This window comes from Canis lupus, chromosome 29, assembly GCF_011100685.1.
Source record: "Canis lupus familiaris isolate Mischka breed German Shepherd chromosome 29, alternate assembly UU_Cfam_GSD_1.0, whole genome shotgun sequence".
Classification (NCBI taxonomy): Eukaryota; Metazoa; Chordata; class Mammalia; order Carnivora; family Canidae; genus Canis; species Canis lupus.
Genome location: NC_049250.1, coordinates 17,205,537 through 17,228,448, shown reverse-complemented (window position 1 = coordinate 17,228,448; position 22,912 = coordinate 17,205,537). Strand labels below are relative to the sequence as shown.

At 33.9% G+C, this 22,912-nt stretch overlaps 2 protein-coding genes across 8 annotated transcripts in view; one reads left to right on the top strand and one right to left on the bottom strand.

Moving 5' to 3' along the window:
* The window catches only part of CSPP1 (centrosome and spindle pole associated protein 1), a 183,604-nt gene that overhangs the window by 4,466 nt on the left and 156,226 nt on the right, over positions 1-22,912 (bottom strand). For all 4 annotated transcript variants that reach the window (XR_005381064.1, XR_005381063.1, XR_005381062.1 and 1 more), the window contains one exon: positions 20,915-21,020. The gene's annotated coding sequence lies outside the window, so the exon portion shown is untranslated. The remainder of the gene's footprint in view (positions 1-20,914; positions 21,021-22,912) is intronic.
* ARFGEF1 (ADP ribosylation factor guanine nucleotide exchange factor 1) overlaps positions 1-22,912 on the top strand; it is a 140,150-nt gene that overhangs the window by 94,497 nt on the left and 22,741 nt on the right. For all 4 annotated transcript variants that reach the window (XM_038579444.1, XM_038579446.1, XM_038579447.1 and 1 more), the window contains 12 exons: positions 495-666; positions 2,778-2,929; positions 6,444-6,572; positions 7,465-7,623; positions 7,872-8,022; positions 13,082-13,172; positions 17,932-17,972; positions 18,066-18,235; positions 18,583-18,734; positions 18,876-19,048; positions 19,840-20,000; positions 20,929-21,059. In XM_038579444.1, coding sequence (XP_038435372.1) covers positions 495-666; positions 2,778-2,929; positions 6,444-6,572; positions 7,465-7,623; positions 7,872-8,022; positions 13,082-13,172; positions 17,932-17,972; positions 18,066-18,235; positions 18,583-18,734; positions 18,876-19,048; positions 19,840-20,000; positions 20,929-21,059 — 1,682 coding nt within the window. The remainder of the gene's footprint in view (positions 1-494; positions 667-2,777; positions 2,930-6,443; positions 6,573-7,464; positions 7,624-7,871; positions 8,023-13,081; positions 13,173-17,931; positions 17,973-18,065; positions 18,236-18,582; positions 18,735-18,875; positions 19,049-19,839; positions 20,001-20,928; positions 21,060-22,912) is intronic.

The window sequence follows — 22,912 nt, the reverse complement described above, 5'->3', positions numbered from 1 at the left end:
AACCTTCATTTGCCATGATGAGTCAGTCAGAAAGATTGTTACCTGATTTTAAATGAATTCAGCTGTTACTGTGCAGCCAGTGTTAATATAAAATTAGCTTTTAAGTCAGTATAACATATTTATGTTTTCCCAAACTAAGATTTGAATCTTTTTGATACCATCTGTTTTTAATACTTGTCATGGTCCTTTTTAAAGACTCTAGCTAGAGCTCTGAAACCTTGGGCAAAAACAAATAATTTCATTATTTGATTTCCCGGTTTCTTACTATAAATTACTTATGTGCCCATCAGAGAAGATGAATTAGCATATGCCAGGATAGGTCTTTTCTATATTGCCTTTTTTTCTGTGACTGTTTTCATTTTAATACATATTTTGTTAAATATTTTCCCTTTCCTGTCCTCAAAGTATTTATAAATTCCCTTTTTTAAAAGAGTATTCATAAAATAGTATTTTTAAAGTAAGTTTTAGGAATTATAATGGTTTTTCATTTTTAGGTTAAAAATAAAATGACAAAGGAGCAGTACATTAAGATGAATAGAGGTATCAATGACAGTAAAGACCTTCCTGAAGAGTATTTATCAGCCATCTATAATGAAATAGCTGGAAAAAAGATATCACTGAAAGAAACAAAAGAACTCACAATCCCTACAAAATCAAGTAAGCAAAGTAAGTATCCAAATCAATTGAATTCTGATTGTTCAGGAGGAAAATTATGGTTTCCTAAGAGTTTTTTACTTGATTTAAAGAAAATCAGTTACTATTTTAATGAGAAGTATTATACAGTTTGCTGATCTGATTATATTTTTTTCCACATTCTGAGTAAAAATAGCACTGACCAGTGATCAACGGAAAATGCTACATAACATGCATGGATTAGTGTGCATTTAATATATACTTGTCAGTTTTTCAGCAAATCTCAGCATGGATTTGGAGGTTAGCAAGACTGCTTATGCAGCCTCAGTAGACTTTAATTCTGTCTTTTTCTGCCACCTCATTATCTATACAAGTAACACAATTCTATCCATCTATTGTTACACATAAACACAAGCTGGAAGTCGGAATGATTCAGGGAGATGGGGAAGTTTAGAACTGTGAGGGAGCTTGTGGAGTTGGAAATCACTCCTTCAGATGTGCCACACATTATATTGTTACAGAGGTCCTAGATCTAATCAGCATGAGAAGCCAACTGTAGGTGGCTTCATTCTAGACATTCTGTGCATGTGGACAGTGGTAATTAAATCAGAGCTAAAATCTGACTATAAAAAATAAGATGAGGGTAGTGGCTCAGGAGTATAGCAGTAATACGGAAAGAACACTCTTGCCTTTCTGAGCACTCCACTTGGGAATGAAATCTCAAGCTTTATCTCACAGAACACATTGCAGTAGCACAATTCTGTCGACAGGAGAGGAACAAAAACCCATGTGATATGTGTATTTCCAGAAGTTGATGAAGAATTATGAGAGTCAAGGGCTAGGTAGGTGTTAGAAGAAATAGTAAAGCATGAATGGCCTTATCTTATGGAATAATGTAGAGATGATTCTAAGGAATTTTAGTGCTCCCCTCATTTTATCAGTGAGGAAACTGAAGTCCAAAGAGGTTAGGAAACTTAGAATCTATAAGCTGAGTATAATGTAAAAAACTTCTGTTAAATCTCTATCTAAAACCCAAAGAGTGGCAAAGCCAAATCTTGACTAGGCATCCTTGGCTCATCATATTGCAGTCCAGTAGCAATCCGCAACTTACTCGATCGTATTATTTTTATCTCTTCTCCTAATAATATTGTTAAATATGCTGCTCAAGACTTCACACCGAAGGAGATGCCAATTCTCTGGTTCAGTTTTCTTCTTCAAACCTGTAATAAAACGTCTTCTATCCTTCTTTCTCCGGCCTATTTTATACATGATGGTAGAGTATCAATGAGAAGCAGCGGGCAGCCTGGGTGACTCAGCGATTTAGTGCCGCCTTTCAGTCCAGGGCATGATCCTGGAGACCTGGGATCGAGTCCCACGTCAGGCTCCCTGCATGGAGCCTGCTTCTCCCTCTGCCTGTGTCTCTGCCTCTCTCTCTCTCTCTCTCTCTCTCTCTCTTGTCTCTGTCTCTGTCTCTATGAATAAATAAAATCTTTAAAAAAAATGAGAAGCAGGATATGGAAAGGATGTGGGTGTACTGAAATACTAATTTCATTCTGGAATGTTAGGGCCACTCTTTTCTTTTTAACTCAGAAATTGTCATTCAAGCCTGTGTCATCCAAGGATGCCCTTGCCTTTTATCTTTCTCTCCCTATTCTCCTATCCCATGTTTGGGTTGTTTCCCTAGTAGTTTCACTGTGGCAGATTTATACCCACTCTCTTCCCTTCTTATAGGTTTTCCACTTATCCCTTAGTTCAGGATTTTTTTCTCCCATTTTTGAGGTATAATTCATATAACATAAAATTAAACATTTTGAACAGTTGAGTAGTATTTAGTACATTCACATTGTTGTGCAACCACCACCTTTGTAGTTCCAAAACATTTTCATCACCCAAAATAAAACCTTGTACCATTAAATCTAACATTCCCTCCCTCTTCGCAGCCTCTGGCTAACACCAGTCTGCTCTTTTAATGGATTTACCTACTCTGGATATTTTATATAAATGGAGTCATACCTTGTGTGATCTTTTGTGTCTGACTTTTTAAGACTATATCTAATTAGTATTAATTGATGGTATTTATTTTATAGTAAAAAAGCACTTAACATGCTTTATATTTTAAATACTGATAGTGTTTGTTATTTCAGATGTAGCCAGTGAAAAACAAAGAAGGCTTCTCTATAACTTAGAAATGGAACAAATGGCCAAGACAGCAAAAGCTCTCATGGAGGCTGTGAGCCATGTTCAGGCACCTTTTACAAGTGCAACACATTTGGAGCATGTGAGACCCATGTTTAAGGTAAGAATTCCTGATAACTTTTGGTTATGGTATACGTTTATATATAATTTTCTTCAGCATGTTTTTAGGTTAAGGAAATACAGTGATTACAGCCCATTAATATAGACCTGTATGCAAAAGCAATGTTATTTAGAATATAGCAGATATAAATGTTTTCTTTAAGAGAATGTGAAAACTTATACATATTGGCGATAAGTATATGATCTTAAGAAAAGGATGGAAAGATTTCAGAGAATGATCATTAATTCTTGGCCTGGTTTTCTCCACATGAGTTCTGTTCAAACCTTTGGAGTTACCTCAAATTTCAAAGTGATCTTGAACTTCTGGCCTAGGAACTCACATGAGGGTTCTGAATATACCTGGTACCCAGAGAGGAGAGCAAAGAACAAAAAGCAAGCAGTGTTTATGTTTATAGGTTCATCTAGTAAGAATGCTATTTACTGGTTCTTTGAAATTTGAGTGCTTGTTCCTTCGTTGCTCCTGTTCTTTTTTCCTATCCTTTCTCAAAAATTTGAGAGTAAGTAAGCAGTGAATTGATCAGAATTACAGGGAAATAGAGGAGAGTCTGGTCAAGTGTGAAAAGGGAAAAGGAGTAAAGTACATTCCAGTTTGTGAGACAGTGTGGTAAGATGGTCTATGGGGCTAAAGATTGTAATTAGAGTTTTCATTCATATATTAAGTACACCTATGCATGGGCAGTAAAAGATGACTACAACATACCTGTTTTCTTTTAGCTCTAAATTTTTATAGTTCTACGTCTAATGTCTGTGAGGGGTAACATTATTTCTAAAAGTGGAAGAATTGTAGGATGAGGGAGAGAGGTGTAGGGGAGGAGTAGAACCAGCCTTATCTTTGAAATAATAAAGTGATATAAAAATACAAGAAACACTTTCTCTATTACAAAACATTTTATAAAGCAGCTTTTTGGTTTATTTTGAATAGTCTTACACTCTTGATTTTCTTCTCAAATGTTTTTGGTTGGAGGAGGTAGAGAATGAAAAAAAAAAAAAAACAGAAGAAGGGGTTCTCCTGGGTGGCTCAATCGTTTAAGCGTTTGACTTCAGCTCAGTCATGATCCCTGGGTCCTGGGATCAAGCTCGCATTAGGCTCCCTGCTCAGTGGAATCTGCTTCTCCCTCTACCTCACACTCCCTCCTCTCTCTACCTCACACTCCCTCCTCTCTCTCTCTGTCAAATACATAAAATCTTTAAAAAAAACAAAAACAGAAGAGGGAGCCAATCATAATTCTATCACTCAGAAAAAACTTCTGTTAATGTTTATATTATATACTACTTTTTAAGTCTTAATTGAATAATTGTGACTGTACTATACATAGAATTTTGTATCTTGGTATTTATTATATAAGTATTTTCTTGTATCATTAAATTCTTCATAAATATTTTTGATTATTCTCTAGATCTAGTTTACTTAAACATCTTCTAAGCTAGAATTAAGAATCTCTCCTCTTATCACGGTTTCTACTTCCATTAGCCTCTCCACACATCCTCATTTCTCATCCTTATTATTATAGTGTCCCAACTGGTATCTGTAGGTCTATTTTTGTGCTCCTCTTATCCATTTACAGAAGCTAGACTGATCATTTTAAAATACAAAATGAAATGTTGCCTTCTTCCTAAACTAACACACCTGCAACATCTACAGCCTTGCATGATCTGGCTCCACCTGCCTTTCCAGCCTCATTGCTAGGTTTCTTCTAACTTTACTGTAGTCACACGCTAGCAATTCAGTTTCTAGAATGTCCTAAATTATTTTCTCTTCAGAGTATTCTTATAAGCTGTGTCTTTTGTCTAGAATGCTCTTTGCTTCTTTGCCCAAATAGTTTTCACCTTAAATGTTACCTTCTCAGACAGTTCTGCCCTACCCCCACCATCCATCTTTGGTCCCTTTTCATAATGTGCTATGCTTATCCTTCATTGTATTTATAACAGTTTGTGTTTATACATTTACTTATTTTAAAATTTAATGTCTGTCTCTTTACTAGACTTTAAGTTCCATGAGGCAAGGGACTGTGTCTGCTCTGTTCATTTTTTCCCAATGTCTAGCACCATTCATTCTTGGCTTTGTAGTAAGTGCTCAATAAACAAGCATTGACTAGCAGAATGAGAGATTTCTAGGATGTGATATAATATTAAGGTATACAAATATTATTAAGAATCTTTTTAAATATTGCTAAATTGTATTTTACATTATACATTTATGAACAGATAATTTCACTGACCCCTGGATATTATTTAGGTATAGTTTGATAGGAAAAATCATTGTCTTTTAATTCCTAATGGAGTTAAACATATTTTTCACTGGCTTAAGGACCATTTATACTTAGTCTTGTATAAAATATTGCACAGGTTTTTGAATAGTTGTATTGTTTCCTTACTTACAATAGAACATGTGATTTATTACTTCCATGTGGTACTTCATATTTTAAAAGTACTCCACTTCGTATGCTTCCCAGAGCATCTGTCTATAGTGGCAGTCCATGTTTTAAGGAGGAAGAAAATGAGGTTCAGAGAGATTAAATAAGCAGCAAACCTAGGACTAGAAATTAGGTACTGTGGCTTATGTTCCTTCGTTTAGAAATTATATACTTTAACTTCTAAACTTTCTGATGTTACAAACAAAACTTTGGGTAATCCTTTGGGTAATGTTTTTCTAATAATCTTAAAAGCTTTTTAGATCTTTTTAAAATTCCAGGTGTCATTTTTACAGCACACAGGTATAAATCTTTTTCATCTCTGTAGTTATCTAGGTACAGAGTTTTGCTTCATTAGAACTTAATTAAAAGCAACAAATACTCGCATTAGTCAATTCAAAGTCACAAAGGCACACAACAATGTACGCACATGTTTTGATGTTAAAATTTTCAGTAGTCCAAGAGTAGCCCTTTTTGTTTAACTTTACTAGGTATTCACTGCTGCCTACTGGTAAATATAGTATTTGTTGGTTTTTGCAGCTTGTAACAAAGAAATATTTTATCGAACTGTATTTTTAAGTATTGGCCAACTAGAAACCAGAGATATGTTTCAGTGTAAAATATTTGACTATAAAAAAATGTAAGGCTAAATGGTGTCCAGGGAACAAGTGTAAAGAAAAAGAATAATGTAATTATTGCAAGTAGAAAATGACTAAAAGAATTTTCTTAGAAATAAAGTGTGAAATACTGCAAGGGACAAAGCTTACAGAGAGAAATGAGATCTGAAACTAGGGGTAAGACTAATATCAACAGTTCCCATTTCTTATTGACGTTAATAATTTATAGATGCTGTGCTCAAAATATACTTCATGTCCTCTACTGAATTTGTAGTTTTGCTGTCCCACTTATTTAAGCCCAGGCAACATTATGTAATTTTTCCCCAGAAAAACTCATTGCTTTTCTTTAAGAACTTCCTCAAATCATTTATTATCTGAAGCTTTTGATAAATATTAATATATTGCTATCATAAAATTAAATATCACTTGATGTTCACTATATAGTTTAAATTTTTAATTTTTCTAGTTGGCTTGGACACCTTTTCTGGCTGCATTTAGTGTGGGCCTGCAAGATTGTGATGATACTGAAGTAGCCTCTCTTTGCCTGGAAGGTATAAGATGTGCAATCAGAATTGCATGCATTTTCAGCATTCAGGTAACAAAGAATTTTGCCTTTGTAGCCAGTCTGGAAAACGTAAATTACTTAGGTCATTACTATAATTAAAAATATTTTTTGTGTTTGACTTACTAAAAACCTAATCTCAAGTTTATAATGGAATTTAAATGAATCTAATGTTTAAATTTCCTGAAGCTGTGACAGAAGGGGTAGCTCTATATTGATACATCTGGAATTCATCATAATAATTTGGTTTGCAATTTTTTTCTCTATAAAATATTAGCTATATCCAGAGTTTCTAAGACTCTGAATTTCTATGTTAATTTGAATATCTTACTTAAATATGTTGCATGTTCATACTTACTGGATCATATTTTTCCTACTTATGTGCTTATATAGATTACTTTATAACTTCACTTAAACCTAGGGAAAGTCATCTTGAAGAGAACTAAGTATCTAGTACTTACTTTTCATGAAGACAAAGCCCTTCTAGTAACTTAAATATTTTGATAATAAATTTTAGCAAAAGCTTGCTTTAAAAAGAAAAACCCATTTCACATTTGTTTATGAATGTTATGGCTTAAAAAGCACAGCCTAGCTGTAGAGAAAAAAATGAACAAATTTACAAATCAGGTTTCTGCTGGTCTACACAGTACTTGAAACATAAGCACTCCAGAAATGTTTTTTATTATATGAGTTCATTTGTTGTCACTAAAATCTCATCTTGATTTGACATCTCCATTGCCTTAAATTTTAGAAATTCATCCTTTTCTACTTCGTTTATAATCTTAAAATAAATAAAAACACTCTAGTTTGAGGTATGTAATTTGTCAGTCAAAAACTTACTTAACAAGTAAAAAGTTTGTTAGGGAATTAGAGATCACTCTATTATGTTTATAACAATGTAAGTGTACTTTTCTCTTTTTTATAGCTGGAAAGAGATGCGTATGTCCAGGCACTAGCAAGATTTACCTTACTTACAGTGAGTTCTGGTATTACTGAAATGAAACAAAAGAACATTGACACAATAAAAACACTTATCACAGTGGCTCATACAGATGGAAATTATTTAGGAAATTCATGGCATGAGGTATAAGCTCTTTATTTACAACTCTGTAATTTGGTTTATAAAATGATTTAATGCTAAATATTCTACCACTGACATGCTTAAGTGTTTGGAGAAAAATTAACTTCGTACATTCAGGATACATTTATTTAGCTTTTTATAATGTATAATGTAGCCTGTATTTAAATCCTGGCTGCATACACTAAAGTATTGTTGTAAACATTTTTAACATGGAATTTAATTTTTTTGTTGTTGTTTTTTTAATAATGAAGATTCTGAAGTGCATCAGTCAGTTGGAGCTTGCACAACTTATAGGAACTGGAGTGAAACCTCGATACATTTCTGGAACAGTACGAGGCAGAGAAGGATCTCTTACTGGAACAAAAGATCAGGCTCCTGATGAATTTGTGGGTCTGGGGCTAGGTGAGAAATTTTTTAATTATTTTTATGAACTATCAAAGATTATTAATTTGTTCAATATATGTAAGTTTATTGTAGCTGTGAAACACAATTGGAGGGACATGATAAAATGCCCTTTGACTAACCTTATGGAAAAGCAGGAAGACCATGGAGAGAATTAGACCATTTTTGCCCGATCTAGTTTGCAAAATTAAATTACCCTTAATCTAAATCTCATAGTTGGTGGTAGGAGAAAGGTACAATTTAAAATGATTTGTTTTTAATGCTGAACAGGTAACTTAAATGAGTGAAGACTTGTATAAGATGACAAATAGTTGGGGCAACTGGAGAAAGCATTCACATTCAGATTTTCTAAAGGCACTATGCAGTTCTTACCAATTCTTACACTTGTATAGAAACTTTCCCATGGTTTGTCTGATTGGTGTGGCCAGGAACTTGCAGATTTAACACAGTAGAATAAAGGAAAATATTAGTGAGAATGGCTACAGAAGAACTAAAGACAATACATTTTTAGTCCTAATGGAAAGCATACCACCAGGGAAGAAGCAGTATTTAGACTGTCTTTGGGGTTTGAATTCTTTTGTACATCTTCCTTACTGTGTACAAGTTACTTTAACTTTCTGAGCTTTGGTTTCCACTTCTGCAAACCAATAGAAGTACCTACCTATAGAGGTCTTAGGATTAAATAAAAATGTGTAAAATGGACTTAGTACAGTGGCTGGTGTATTAATGGTTTGTGGATTGTTCTCTCTCCATTTTCCCCACTCCACTTCCGTCCAAGAAATCTAGAGGCATGATTTAAGGAGAGCAGGAGCGGGGGAAAGAGCAGAAAAAAAAAAAAAAAACACATATCTGAAATGAAATCTAAGAATATTTACCTTTTAAGGTTTTTCTTTTACTTTAGTACTATATTTCTAGATATAGTCTTTTTGTCTTTTAGTGATTTCTCTGTTGTTCCTCGCAGTAAAAATTCATAAGAAATACAAAAAATCTTTGTGTTTGAAAAATGATCCATAGGGAAAGAAGAAACACCACGACCATGTTGTGCCTTCAAGTCGAACTAGGGACAGTTATTTGCTAGTGATATTTCAGCTGTGGCAGCCAGCAGTGGAGTTCTTACCCCAGCTGTATCTTAGATGCTCTGGTTCTGGGAGGTGAAGGTACAGACCTAATAACTTGGTTACCCAGCAGGTTTTAGAACTGGTGAGCACCTTCATGGTGACTTACATAACCTGAAAGTGTGATATACAGTTGAAAAGTATTTACCAACAAGTGAAATGAATGTGCCTTGATTCAGTAACTTTTGAAAGGCTTTTTTTAATTTGTTTTTTGAAAAGGGCTTGGGAGTATAGGAATGCTAAAATAATAACAGGTGCAAATTGCCAGGGCTTAATTTTGGCAAGCAGTAAAAGTAGGTTACACTAAAAATAAAATACCAGGGGAGTATTTTATCTTCTAAAAGTTTTAGTCAAAGAGAAATAATGATACTTGCTGATATTGCTTCCTAGTATACTAGAAAGTAAATTAAAATTAATTTGATCATTACTGTTGAGCTACTTAAGTTGTTAGGGATGAGATAACCTACCTTCTCACTTCAGGAAAAGGGAATTTACGTAAAAATAAACACTTTCTGGAACTGGAAATGAAATACAAAATTCAGACTTCCAAGCCACTCAAGCAAGCAGCCATATTCTTCATCTGTCTATCATACTTTATCTAGATTTCATCTCATGTCATCTACTTCCCTTTCTCACCTGCTCCATTCTCCATTCATTCCTAATTGATTAGGTCTCTCATTTTTGAGTCTATAACCTAGAGGGATTCATTCTGTTGATTTGGCCCCTGTTGGGCAGAGTATTACCTTTAGGCCATTTCATTGGTTATCGGCTAGCCCAGTGTAGCCCAGTGTCCACCTCTGTCCATCTGTGCCCTGTCACGTACTCAGGCAACAGAGTTTTTCTTCAGCAGGATGCTGTAGTCAGAATTCAAGCTAGAAGAATATGTAGTCCAGACGTTGGAGGAGATGTAATCTCTGTGTGTGTGTATGTGTGTGTGTGTGTGTGTGTGTGTGTATACCTACATATATATATATATGGTTTTTAAAAATAATATCCTCCTTTATTGACAACATCCATCTCCAGGTAGTCCATGTAACCACATTAATAGGGCTGACTGGAGGTTTATTGGACATTCTGACTGATATGATACAAGTCTGTATTTCTACTTTTTGGAAACATGAAACTTTTAGTTATTAAGAATACATAGCATATGATTATTAGAATTATATGCATACTATTCTTTTAAGGTGTATATCAAAGTTTAAAAATTCAGTGGTTTGGGGACACCTGAGTGGCTCAGCATTTGAGCGTCTGCCTTCGGCTCAGGCCATGATCTGAATCTAGGGATCGAGTCCCACATCAGGCTCCCTGCAAGGAGCCTGCTTCTCTCTCTGCCTATGTCTCCGCCTCTCTCTGTGTGTCTCTCATGAATAAATAAATAAAAATCTTAAAAATAAATAAATAAATAAATAAATAAATAAATAAATTCATTGGTTTTGTCATATAAATCTTAAGTGAATATTCACACCTACCTCTTTGTTCTTTATCTGAATATTTGTGGTTTTGAGTAATTTGGTAAAGCTGAAACTATTAGCCTATCATGTTCCAGTGTTATACAGAATTTTGAAAGATTTCATGTGCTTTTAAATTAGGTTCTTTGGATTGCTAAACATTTTATATATTTTTTTGATTCTTCTAAATATATTTATTAATGATTACAGATTATTCAAGTATAATAAAAGCTCTTAAATATAAAAATAAAAGCTTTCTTGGAAAGACATTCAGATAATATGCAAAGGGACTTTTGTGGTGATGGGCATTACTTTTTCTCATATATTTTTCTTCGTTAAATTCCTGTAGTGTGCTAATGTGCTTCAAGTCAAGTGTTGCTTGACCCTATTTCCCTAGGTACCCCCATTCTCTGTCGCTTATTTTAGGCTTTCATCCTTGTTCACTTGTATTAAATAGACTCTTTTAATTTGTCTTTCTAGCTCTTGTATCTCTTCCTATTTCACTGTGTTTTACAGATATTACCAGAATAACTTTTTAGAAAATAGGTTGCATCATATCGGTCTTCTAAAAGGTCTGTTGTTCCCTGTTTATAATCTTTTTTAAAAGATTATTTATTTGAGAGGGAAATAAAGCAAGGGGGGGGTGAGGGACAGAGGGAGAGGAGCAGACTCCCCATCAGGCAGTATACTCCCCTAGGGTATACCCCAGGACCAAGATCATAAACTGAGCTGAAATCAGGAGTCTGTCACTTAACTGACTGAGCCACAATACAGGTGCCCTGTATTGTTCTGTTTTCAAAAGCAATACATTAAACATAACAGTCAAGGTTCTTCACATTTTAATTTTAGCCCGTCTTTCCAGCTTCATCTCCTTACTACTATTCACTCCCTTCTCTCTCATCCCCAGCCAGATCCTCCATTATGGCTATAACCAAGTGTGTTAAAACGTGTTTGCTTTCATCCTTCTGTTAGTTTACATATGCTGCTCCTTCTACGTAAATTTTCCTTTTGCCTCCTTTTCTACATGATCATCCTTCTAGGTCCAACTTGAATTAATATGTCATCATATATGAAACCCTTCCATAAGCTAACAATCCTATTCTCTCTTGCCTACCAGAATTAGTTGTATTTAACAAAACTTTTATTATATGTCATTAGTTTTATCTTAGTGATGAAGTAATTACTATGTTTTACTAAAGTTGGTTGTAAGTCTGTCTCAGTCTGTCTCTCCTCATAAATTATAAACTCTGCAGTCAACAATCACATCTTTTTCACATTGTTTAGTTCCTGGAAGAGAATTTAAATTCAGCTGCTTTAAATAATATCATCTATTGTGGCTGCATATGTAAAGGCATTTAGTGAGTGTCTGATCAGTTTAGTCAACAAATATTTGTTAACATCTGCTTTAGACTTAATATTGAGTGAGGTCGATTAATAACAACAAAAAATGTGTATGACTTGGTTCCTTGCCTTAGGGAGCTTTTTGTGCTGAGAAGGCAACATCAACACACCTATAGTAATTTATGAGAAACTATATGGAAGAAATCCTGATTTGACTGTTATTTAAACAAATGCTTAGTTCAGAGGAACAATGGGAGGAATCCTTCTTGAGAACTCAAATTGGGTTTTAGATAATTGAGGGATAGACTGAACAGACATAATGGCTAGAATGTTGCAGGGTACTGCCTTAAATGCTAGGCTTAAAAACTTTATGCTTTATCCTGAAAGTAATAGTAAGCAAAATGAATGTGATGATATAGAAAAATTAACCTGACAGGAGACTGAAAAGAGAGATTGAAGAAGGGAAAAATTAGTAGCAGGGAAAACAGTCAGGAAACTGTCCATAAATCTGGCCCTGAAATTATAAGACTCTAACCTAAGTAGGAATGAGAATGAAGGAGTGATACTGAAACAGGTCAAAAGAAAGATTTAATGACTGGTGGGGGTTAATTGGAAGATTAAGAGTTTGAAAACTGGGAAAATTGTTTTTGCTGTCTGGCATAGGGAACCAGTTTTTGAGGGAAAGAGAAATGGTTCCTTTGAATGAGAAAATATTAGAAAATTCAGGTAAAATTTCCAGTAAGTGTTTGTAAATAGAGGACTAGAGATTAAATGACAGGGAGATCTAATGGAATTGAGAATCATCCTAAGGAAGGTAGCATTGGAACTACAGTTAGTGCTGTTTCTTAAACATTAAGTGAAATTATGCCTACTGTCATTAATTTTGTGATCTGAATTCCCAATGCCCCTAATTTGTTGATCTCTGAGCCCAATTTGTCTTTATAACCATTCATGTCTATATGCCACTTAGTATAGCTAATTAAGCACATTTGGCCTTGATATAGGTCACTGATGCTAAAAACAATTATTTACCAAAAGCTTGCTTTCTCTCATTAGGAAAATAACTGATTTTGGAAGTATGTTTTAGAAATGTAAGTGTATTCTTCCACTGAATATTTTCAGACTGAAATGACTCTCTTTTATGTGTGGTAGTTGGAGGAAATGTGGACTGGAAGCAGATAGCAAGTATTCAGGAATCCATCGGAGAAACCAGTTCTCAAAGTGTTGTTGTTGCTGTAGATAGGTAAGGTATTTATTTTATTCCCTTTTCAAATGACCATTGGTTTAATTCTGTAGCATTTAGATACATTTTGCTCAGTAGTGGTAAAAAAAAAAAAAAAAAAAAAAAAAAAAGGAAAGAAAGAAAAATCATTGCCAAAATAACTTTCCTAAAGTTACCTAAGACTGTATTGTGATATATGGTGATTTAGGTGATGAAGTACCTATAATTTTGCTCTTTAGATCATGAAATATAGGAAGGAGATAAACAGTATGAAAATTTAACTTAAAATAGATATTAGTGAACATTAAGAAAATGGTAATCTTGATGAAAAAGAACACATTTTATTTCCTTTATAGAAAGCTAATTGCTCTTATTATCCCTATATGAAAATGGAATGTAATCTTTCAAGTCCTATTTGATATAAGACTGCATTCTGGGTAAATGAAGGATTTGCTGGCAATTCTTATAGTAAGCTTCTTTGGAAAGGACTTTGGAATTTGTATATTATATACATTATCATATTTAGTTTGTTTTCTAAAAGTAAGCCCATACTAAGTATTCCTTTGAGATTAGCTTTTTCTGGATGAATGCCCATATATTTGAAAGTTAACATTTTACAACACTGACATTTAAATGTATTTATTACTTCTGATGAAACTTTCAGAAATATATGCATTTTTTTCTTGGTGCTTGGAGACTTCTGCTAATCCAGAATTATTTCAGATAAAACTTAATGCTCTAAGTACAGACTGAACAAGAGTATTCAGTGGCTGGTCACCATGGAAATATTCCCTGCAACTTTTTCCTTGAAAAGAACTCTTAATCTCCACTTGCTGACCTTTTTTTTTTTTTTTTTTTTTTTGTGAGGGAAGGAGGTCATTTGCCTTTTCCTTGTGAAGGCTGAAGAAAGATTGCATATCCTTTTATACCCACTATATAACTTGAAGGCTTACCATGTGCTTGGCACTTTTCAAAGTGCTTTCCATGTATTACTTCATTTAATACTTCTAGTAACTTCATGAAATGAGTATTATTATCGTCTTTAATTTACAAATGAAGAAACTGAGACAGAGGGGGCCTAAATAACTTGATTATCCCCACAACTAATTTTGACCTGATTATTGTTGCAATAACTGTTTCACCCACAGAGAATTAGGAGGAGTGATGTCAGGACATACACTCAGGCAGCATATCTATCTCTTGAGTGTATACGCTTAGCCTCTCCACCACTCTGCTTGAATGTACAACTGGAGAGGAGTGTAATAATCTGCTCTTCTGACAGGGTAGCTTGTTTCCAAATGATTTTCTTGCCTTGCAAAAAATCCTCTTAACTATCATAATGAGAATCTCTTCAGGCAAGAGTTAACATTTTACCTACTATTTATTTCCATAGTTTATTTTGTATGACCATACCCAATTCTGATTTATCTATCCATCCACTTTTTGTTGCAGGGAGACATAGAATTCATTTGAATAAATGATATGCCTCTCCATTTTAAGAATTTAAGATATTTTAGAGAAGTCTGAAACAAATTGTTAGTACTTTGTTGTCTCAAATTTGCCATCACCAGATAGCTTCTGCAGTCCTAAATCCAATATCCAATTTGATATAAAACCTCAACATTTAAATTTTAGCTTATAGTAAAAGCATTAAAAGTTATATCTTTGATTTACTATAAGATACTCTTGTGTGATGCATTTTACTTTCTCATTAAATTTCTTCCTGAATTTCTTTCTCAGTATCTGAGTATATTTTTTTATGCAATATTCTGACTCTAATTCATAAGCTAAGTCAGTTAGATAACCTGGGTAATTCAAGTCAGTGGTGCACGTAGTCTTAGGCATCATCCTGGAAAGTTCTATACCTGTCCTGCAAAAAAATCATTTTCTTGTCCTTAGGTTTGTTCTGAATAATCTGTTATGACAAGTATAGAAAATAAACATGAAAAATCATAGTAATTCTTTTTGCTTAATTATTTATAGCTTCTGTTTCTTAAGAGAAAAAACATGATTCAATTAAAAGTTATTTTGTGCAGGAATAGATTTTATCCAGGAATGACTTACTGCTAAAAGTTTAAAAAATAAAAAAAAGTACCATAGTTTTTGTTTTTATTAATTTTAAGCACACAGATCTAGCTTTATATTGGCCTATCTCACACTTTGGAACATTCCATCACCTATCAGAAAATACATGTAGCACATCCCCAGTTGTGTTTGATCATAAATACCCTCCAATTAGGTCTAAAAAACCAGTGTTACCTCATATTTTCACTGTGAAAACTTTTTACATGTAGTTTGCCTTTGCATTGCATACAGTTTAAAGTTTATTGAGGTCCAGAATCGTCAGGTTTTGTCAACTTTTTTTGGGAGGGGTGGGTATTGCTGCTTTGCTTTCATTTTGTGGCTGGAACAGTAATCTATCATTTTGTTTTCCTGTTCATGCTTTTAAGGATATATCTTTTAATAATAACACACAGGATTCTCGTGCTTCTGTCCTTTGCTTTTTGTACAGGGAATGCAGAATCCATTTCATAGACTGATTTTATGAAATATAGCCCTGTTCTATTGCCTTAGTTTATGAAGGCTTAACTTTACATGCCTCCACAGACTGCTTTGCTCTACCATGTGGTTTATCTGTAGTGGAGCATGACAAGAAATAAAGTGACCCCTCAGAGGCTACTTGAATGCCTTTTTTCAGGATGTATGCTCCTGAAATAAATTCTGTCACCCTGAGTCTATAAACTTGTCTGCTACTGGTATTTCTTTGTCCTTATTCTCCATGATTTCAGGGCCTTCAATTTGTTGCTTCTTTCCCACGTAGTTGCATATAATCTCCATCTCTGCCACTACTCTTTGTCATTAACTTCCTTCTCAGTTTAAAGAAAATTTTTTCCTTCTTCCTTTTCTTGCTGTTTCTCCTGTATACTATTTAGTTTTACCTCCGTGGTATTTTTTTTTTTTATAGCCATTGCCTATGAGAATATATATGGTTTGAGAAATCACCTAATGACATTTATAATGTGTACCTAGCTATTTTCATTTTTGTTTATGCAAGAAGTTGTAGGCTTTTTATATTTTTAATTTCTGGATCCAGTCTAACCACTGGATTAAATGGGGTCTTATTATTCTATTCCCTCCCCGACCCCCATGGTATTCGCAGCTAGGTCTTTGAATTATTTTGTTGTACTGACAAGAACAATAGAGGAAAACTTAAAATATTCCTTTAGCAGATCAGATTCTGAGTCATCATGTTGTTGGTTTTTAGGCTATTTTTCCTGTCTTATATTTGTTACTCATTGCCAGGATACATGGACAGACATTCAAGGGCAGTGAGGTTAAAAAAATCATGATATACTCACAGCATGGATATAGTAGACATTGTAGGAAAAAAACAATATACTTTAAATGTTTATGTTTTGTTATGTTTATGTTTTCAGGTAAGTGTGAGGCAGTGTATCAGAGTAGTAAAGAGGGTGGAGTATATCCATCCTGATTTGAATCTTGGCTGTAGCACTTACTAGTTCTGTGACTTTAAGGAAGTTATTAAATATCTTTATGCCTCAGTTTCTATGTTTATAAAATTAGAAGTATACCAGTTCCTACTTCACAGGGTATTTGTGATTACTAAGTGAGTGGATATATATTATAAAACACTGAGCACCCACTTTGTGATTGTTGGTAGCTATTACTGTTACTATGATTACATACATACATACATACATACATACATACATTTATTTATTTATTTATTTAAATTTATTTTAGAGAGAGAGCAAGCAGGGGGGAGAGGCAGAGGGAGAGAGCATCCCAAGCTGACTCCACACTAAGCACAGAGCCCGACACGGGGCTCAATCTCATGGCCCTGAGATCATAATTTAAGGTGAAACCAAGAGTTAGTTCCTTAACTGATGGAACCACCCAGGCGCTCCCAGTTCCTTTATTTCTAAGCTTAATATTTGACCTGCTCCTGCCTTTACCTTTTTGCCATGCAAATCCTATAGTACACAATGTAAATTGAGGAGTATCAGTTCACTCTGGAAGGTACATTATACCTTTGGTTACAAAACCAGGGCATGGTTAAGAATATAGACCTTGAAAGAAGACTAATAGGTTTATGCTGAAGTCTTTTCTGAAACTTCAAAACAATGAAAAAGCTCAGTGAAGAAATCTGGGCAAAGCTAGACAGGACAGCTTAACTATAAACATTTGAATTTTCCAAAAAAAGTTATTTAGCCATTTCTTGGTTAAACTATTGGAGACTGTTTGCAATTGCTTGTAATTTAACATAAATGAGTTTTCTAATCAAACATGTTACCTGAAAAACAAAGAATTTTTCATCTTAGGACATGTTTATTGCTAGTAGATAATCAGGAAGAATTGAAAAAAATCCTCTGTTTTGCACTGTGCCAATTATCATTTAGTTTTACAATTGATATTTTTCTTATCCTTAGAGTCTCATAAGCTATTGATCTAGTGTTTGTAAACTTACTAATAAAATTACAACAATATATTCTCAATTATATGCAAAGGAGGGAGGGAGGAACATCCAAACTATACTTGTTATTAAATGATATGATAAAATACTAATTTGACTGCCTTATTCTTTGTTACCTTAAACCAGATTTAAAGTAGCAAGTACCAAAAAAAAAAAAAAAAAAATTTAAAAAAAAATTTAAAAAAAAATAAAAAAGTAGCAAGTACCTCAGGCTACTTACTTTTTTGAATTGATGAAACAGACATAGGACTTTATAAATTTTTGAATTATGTTTCTTTCCTTTAGAATATTTACAGGGTCTACAAGGCTAGATGGAAACGCTATTGGTAAGTATATATATTTATTTCATTTATAAATTGTTTTTTTGGCTAAAAGTCTTGAAACTTAAGCTAAACAATGTAAATCTATTTATATTATAGTGGATTTTGTCCGTTGGCTCTGTGCCGTGTCTATGGATGAATTACTTTCCACTACACATCCAAGAATGTTTAGTCTACAAAAAATAGTAGAAATATCATATTACAACATGGGAAGAATAAGATTGCAGTGGTCTCGAATTTGGGAAGTTATTGGCGATCATTTTAATAAGGTATTTAAATAGTTATAAGATTTGCTTACATTTATAATTTTAAACAATTCCTTATAATCTAATTGAGACTTTTTCCTTTTCTAGCTTTTTTAAATTACATTTTTGTAATTGAAATTAGAAAACCCTTTGAATCCTTTCTTTTTAGAAGTGATTGCTGCAGGTTTTAAGAGTTTAGTTAAAATATGTTTCTCTTGTTGAGAAATTTTGTTAGTACACCTAGTGCCTTTGTGGAGAATCTTAGGATTTACCTATCTACGCTAGTCATTAGTCATATATTTTTTCTGAAAAATGAAGAAATAGATTTTCACTGCTGACATTAGCACCCTATATTTCTGTTGCCATTACAGGTTGGCTGTAATCCTAATGAAGATGTAGCTATTTTTGCAGTAGACTCCTTGAGGCAATTGTCAATGAAGTTTTTAGAGAAAGGGGAGCTTGCTAATTTCAGATTCCAGAAGGATTTCTTAAGACCATTTGAACATATAATGAAACGGAACAGGTATTATATTTGTTGAATTGCTTAATATCAGAAAAATACCATATTATTTCCCACAGCAGGGGGAAAATCAGAAGAAAGGAAAAAAAAAGCTGATGGGTTTTTATCTATATGCATATCCAAGCAATGATATTAATATTTTAGGTCTCCAACAATTCGAGATATGGTTGTACGGTGTATAGCACAAATGGTTAATTCTCAAGCTGCTAACATTCGGTCTGGATGGAAGAACATTTTCTCTGTGTTTCATCTAGCTGCATCTGATCAAGATGAAAGCATAGTGGAACTTGCATTCCAAACAACAGGGCACATTGTCAGTGAGTATTCTTCCGGCTATGTTCAAGTTAAAAAAATAATACAAATGTAAAATCAGGGGTCTATTCTAGGTTTTAAGTTTACCAAGTTTTGCCTATAGAAACAGAGTAAGAATAATGACATTGTTACTACGTTATTATAATTAACATTCATTGAATGTTTACTGTATGGCAAGTATAGTATAGTAAGCACTTTGAATGTGTTTCCTCTGGTCTTTACAGCTCTATGAGATAAGTAGCTTCATTATCCCTTTTTAAATAGATCAGGAAACTGAAGCCCAATGAGGTTAAGTGACTTGTATAAAGTGCATCATGGGGTTAGGATTCAAAGCCAGGGAGAGGTTTTTGACTGCTACATTATAATATTACGCCACTACATTACACTAGCCTGCTTTGACTTTAAAAGAGAATGAAATCCTGAGGATATAGGTTAAGCTGTCTGAAAGATAATAATGATGACCATTGTCATTTTTCATAGATTAAGAAACTGAAATACAGATAGATTGAACATAATTTTGTATATTCACTCAACAACTGTTGATTCAGTACCAGCTGTATACCATCACTGTAGTATGTGCTGGCTTTATAGTGTAAAGAAAACACAGACCTGTGTCCCTCTCCCCACTACTCAAGACAGTCAAATAAGTGGTAATGAGAGACACGAAGCCTTGTCTGTTAGACATCAAAACCCTTCACCTTTAAGCATGCTTTACATCTAGGGATTGGTGTTTTTTGGTACAGTTAGGAATAATTGAAAAATTATAATTATTTTGATATATTTCCCACCCTTTTAGCTCTTGTGTTTGAAAAACACTTTCCAGCGACCATTGATTCTTTCCAGGATGCAGTGAAGTGTTTGTCTGAATTTGCGTGCAATGCAGCTTTCCCAGACACAAGTATGGAAGCAATTCGACTTATTCGCCATTGTGCAAAATATGTGTCTGATAGACCTCAGGTATAGCATCATTTAGTAAACAAAATTTTGCTGAGTATTTATTTCCAGTCTGAGATTGAAGTTTATTGGTGAATTGAGGGGATATGAAGCATTATTATTTGAGCTTGATTCTGACTTAAGTAGTTAGTAATGATAGCTATCATTTATTAAAAGTATCAGATGTTTTCCTAAGTGTAATGATAGCTGTCTTTTACTAAAGATGTCAGGTGTTTTTCTGAGTGTTTGATGCGTATTAACTCATTTAATGTTAACTTTATGGGATATAGGTAGTGTTATAGCCCAATACAGGTAAGGAATCTGAGGCACAAAGGAGTTAAAAATTGTGTCCATGATTGCAGGGCTAGTAAAGGAGACCTAGGGTTTGAACCCAATCCTATGTTTTTAGCCATGAACCCATACTATTGCTTGCATGTTGTACTGTGCAGCACTGAGGTTGACTGTGGATGAGTGTGGGCTTAAGCACTGAAGTAAAAAGTTGAATTGGCAACCTGGCTGCCAACCTTAACTTGCATATCTGAATGTATCTCTGTAATTGTCATCAAGAGAAGTGATTCATTACAGATTTGATAGTAAGATTTTCTTTACTACATACAAATGTGTATGTATGGGGTGCTTAGTACTTTTTTTACATACATTGACTCATTTGACCTTTCACACTTCCCAGGGTGGCTTGTATGACTGCATGTGTCATAACCAGGGAAATAATAAAAATGGAAGCCTAATGTAACCTGGTGAATAGAGTAATACAGAAAAGCTGATCACAGAGTTGAAACTAAAACCAACTTCAGCTTTAGTGCAGTCCTCTTCATAGGCAGTTATAGTCTTAAATTGCTCACTTTTGATTTGTAAAGAATTCAAAAAGATTTTTGGAGAAATAATATACAGGTTTTATGTTTTGCCTTAAATATATCTACCTTTCTTCTTGAAGGCTTTCAAGGAGTACACAAGTGATGATATGAATGTGGCACCTGAAGACCGGGTGTGGGTCAGAGGATGGTTCCCAATTCTCTTTGAGTTATCCTGTATCATCAATAGATGCAAATTAGATGTAAGAACCAGGTAACAGTCATTGCTTGTAACTATAATTTTGAAAGGCTCATTTTGACTTAACTTTTCTTATGTGAACATAAGTTTAGTAGTTGAAGGCCATAAGTCCATAAGTCATGTGTTTTATCACATATAGTAATTATTTGATAGGCAGATTTAAAAATGTTAATGGAGCAACAGTAAAAATAGAAATATTACTTTTCCTTCAGATTATAGTCTAGCATACTACTTTGAGTTTTAGCTTTTTTGTAATAGTTTACACATTCTGTCTTTTCATACATTTGTTTCTAATTAGAAATTGAAGTTAGTGGGAATATTTATTTCCTGATGAATGCTAGAAGAATTTCCAAATCACATCCATGGTGGACTTTAGATAAAGAACCATTTCTCTTTGAAGACTGGTCAGTAACACAGTTTTGAATAATGTAGGTCTATTAAAAAAAGAGATGAGCTCTTTCAAAAGTATATTCTTAAGAAAAGATCTATATGAATGTGCAGTCCATTTGGTTTTTTTTTTTTTTCATTTTTTTCATTTTTTTTTTATTTTTTTTAAGTCCATTTGTAAAGAAACTATTATGCTTATAGTATAACTGGATAAGCATTCAATGCACACTTCTTATGTTACAGCTCCTATCAATCCCATATAAAATTTTTATCCTACATATTTTACTGCCAAATTGAAATGACTGATTTGTATATCCTGTTACCTGTCAACAGGTGCTTGAGACATCATGAGTTCAATTATATGTTTTTAAAAATCTGTCTTTTAGGGGAGAATCAGTCATTTGGGCAGTTAACTTTATTGGATTTTCTAAAGTTGGAAAGAGTAAATACAGACTTGTAACATATCAATGATAGAACTATAATGAAAGAATGAATCTTTCCTTCTTCCCCTTATGCCACAACCCCCCTCATCCCCATCCAAGGTGGAGTTTGATACATATCCTAAGAAACTTCATTTTTATTTGTCATAACAGAAATTTTTATGAAATTAGGTAAGTAATCCAAAATAGGACTCAAACCTTGGGAATTTGTCATAGAATTTAGAAATCACAAGACATTGAGAATTGTTTGGCAGTGGACCTGTTAGGAACTTGATAAAATTCACGATAGCCCCTGACTCATGTAAACTAAATTATTGAGATTTACAATGTAAATGTAAATGTCATACCAGGGCAGCCCCTATGGCGCAGCGGTTTAGCACTGCCTGCAGCCCTGGGTGGTGTGATCCTGGAGACCCGGGATCGAGTCCCACGTTGGGCTCCCTGCATGGAGCCTGCTTCTCCCTCTGCCTGTGTCTCTGCCCCCCCCCCCCGAATGAATAAATGAATAAATAAATAAATAAATAAATAAATAAATAAATAAACAAACAAACCTTTAAAAAAATAAAATGTAATACCACAATTTGTATAACAGGTTAATTACATAGTACTTTCACATGTGTTCCCATTTGATTGCCTTAAAATTCTATAAATTTAGGGTTGGTTAATTAACCTAAGGTGTCGAATACTCTTTTTCCCTGTACCAGCAACTTAAGTATTGCTTTCAAAAAGATTTCTGGAATAGTGAAAATCCTTGGAAACCTCTGTAGGTCTGTGTTTGATTTGTGGGCCATGAAGAAACAGGATTCCCACATCTCCTTACCCCTAGCTCTGGGAGTTAGCATCCAGTTACTAAGAGTGGGAGGAAATGGATTTCAGGCTCAGGAAAAGGAGGAAGAGGGAGCCTTGTTTCATTGTAGGGGGAATCATGAATTTCAACAGGCTTTTCCCAAAGCAGAGAATGTATTTCTTCCACGGGAATTTTCTTATTATGGCTCCTTTACTTTTTCATTATATACATTAGATATCTTACAGATCATATAA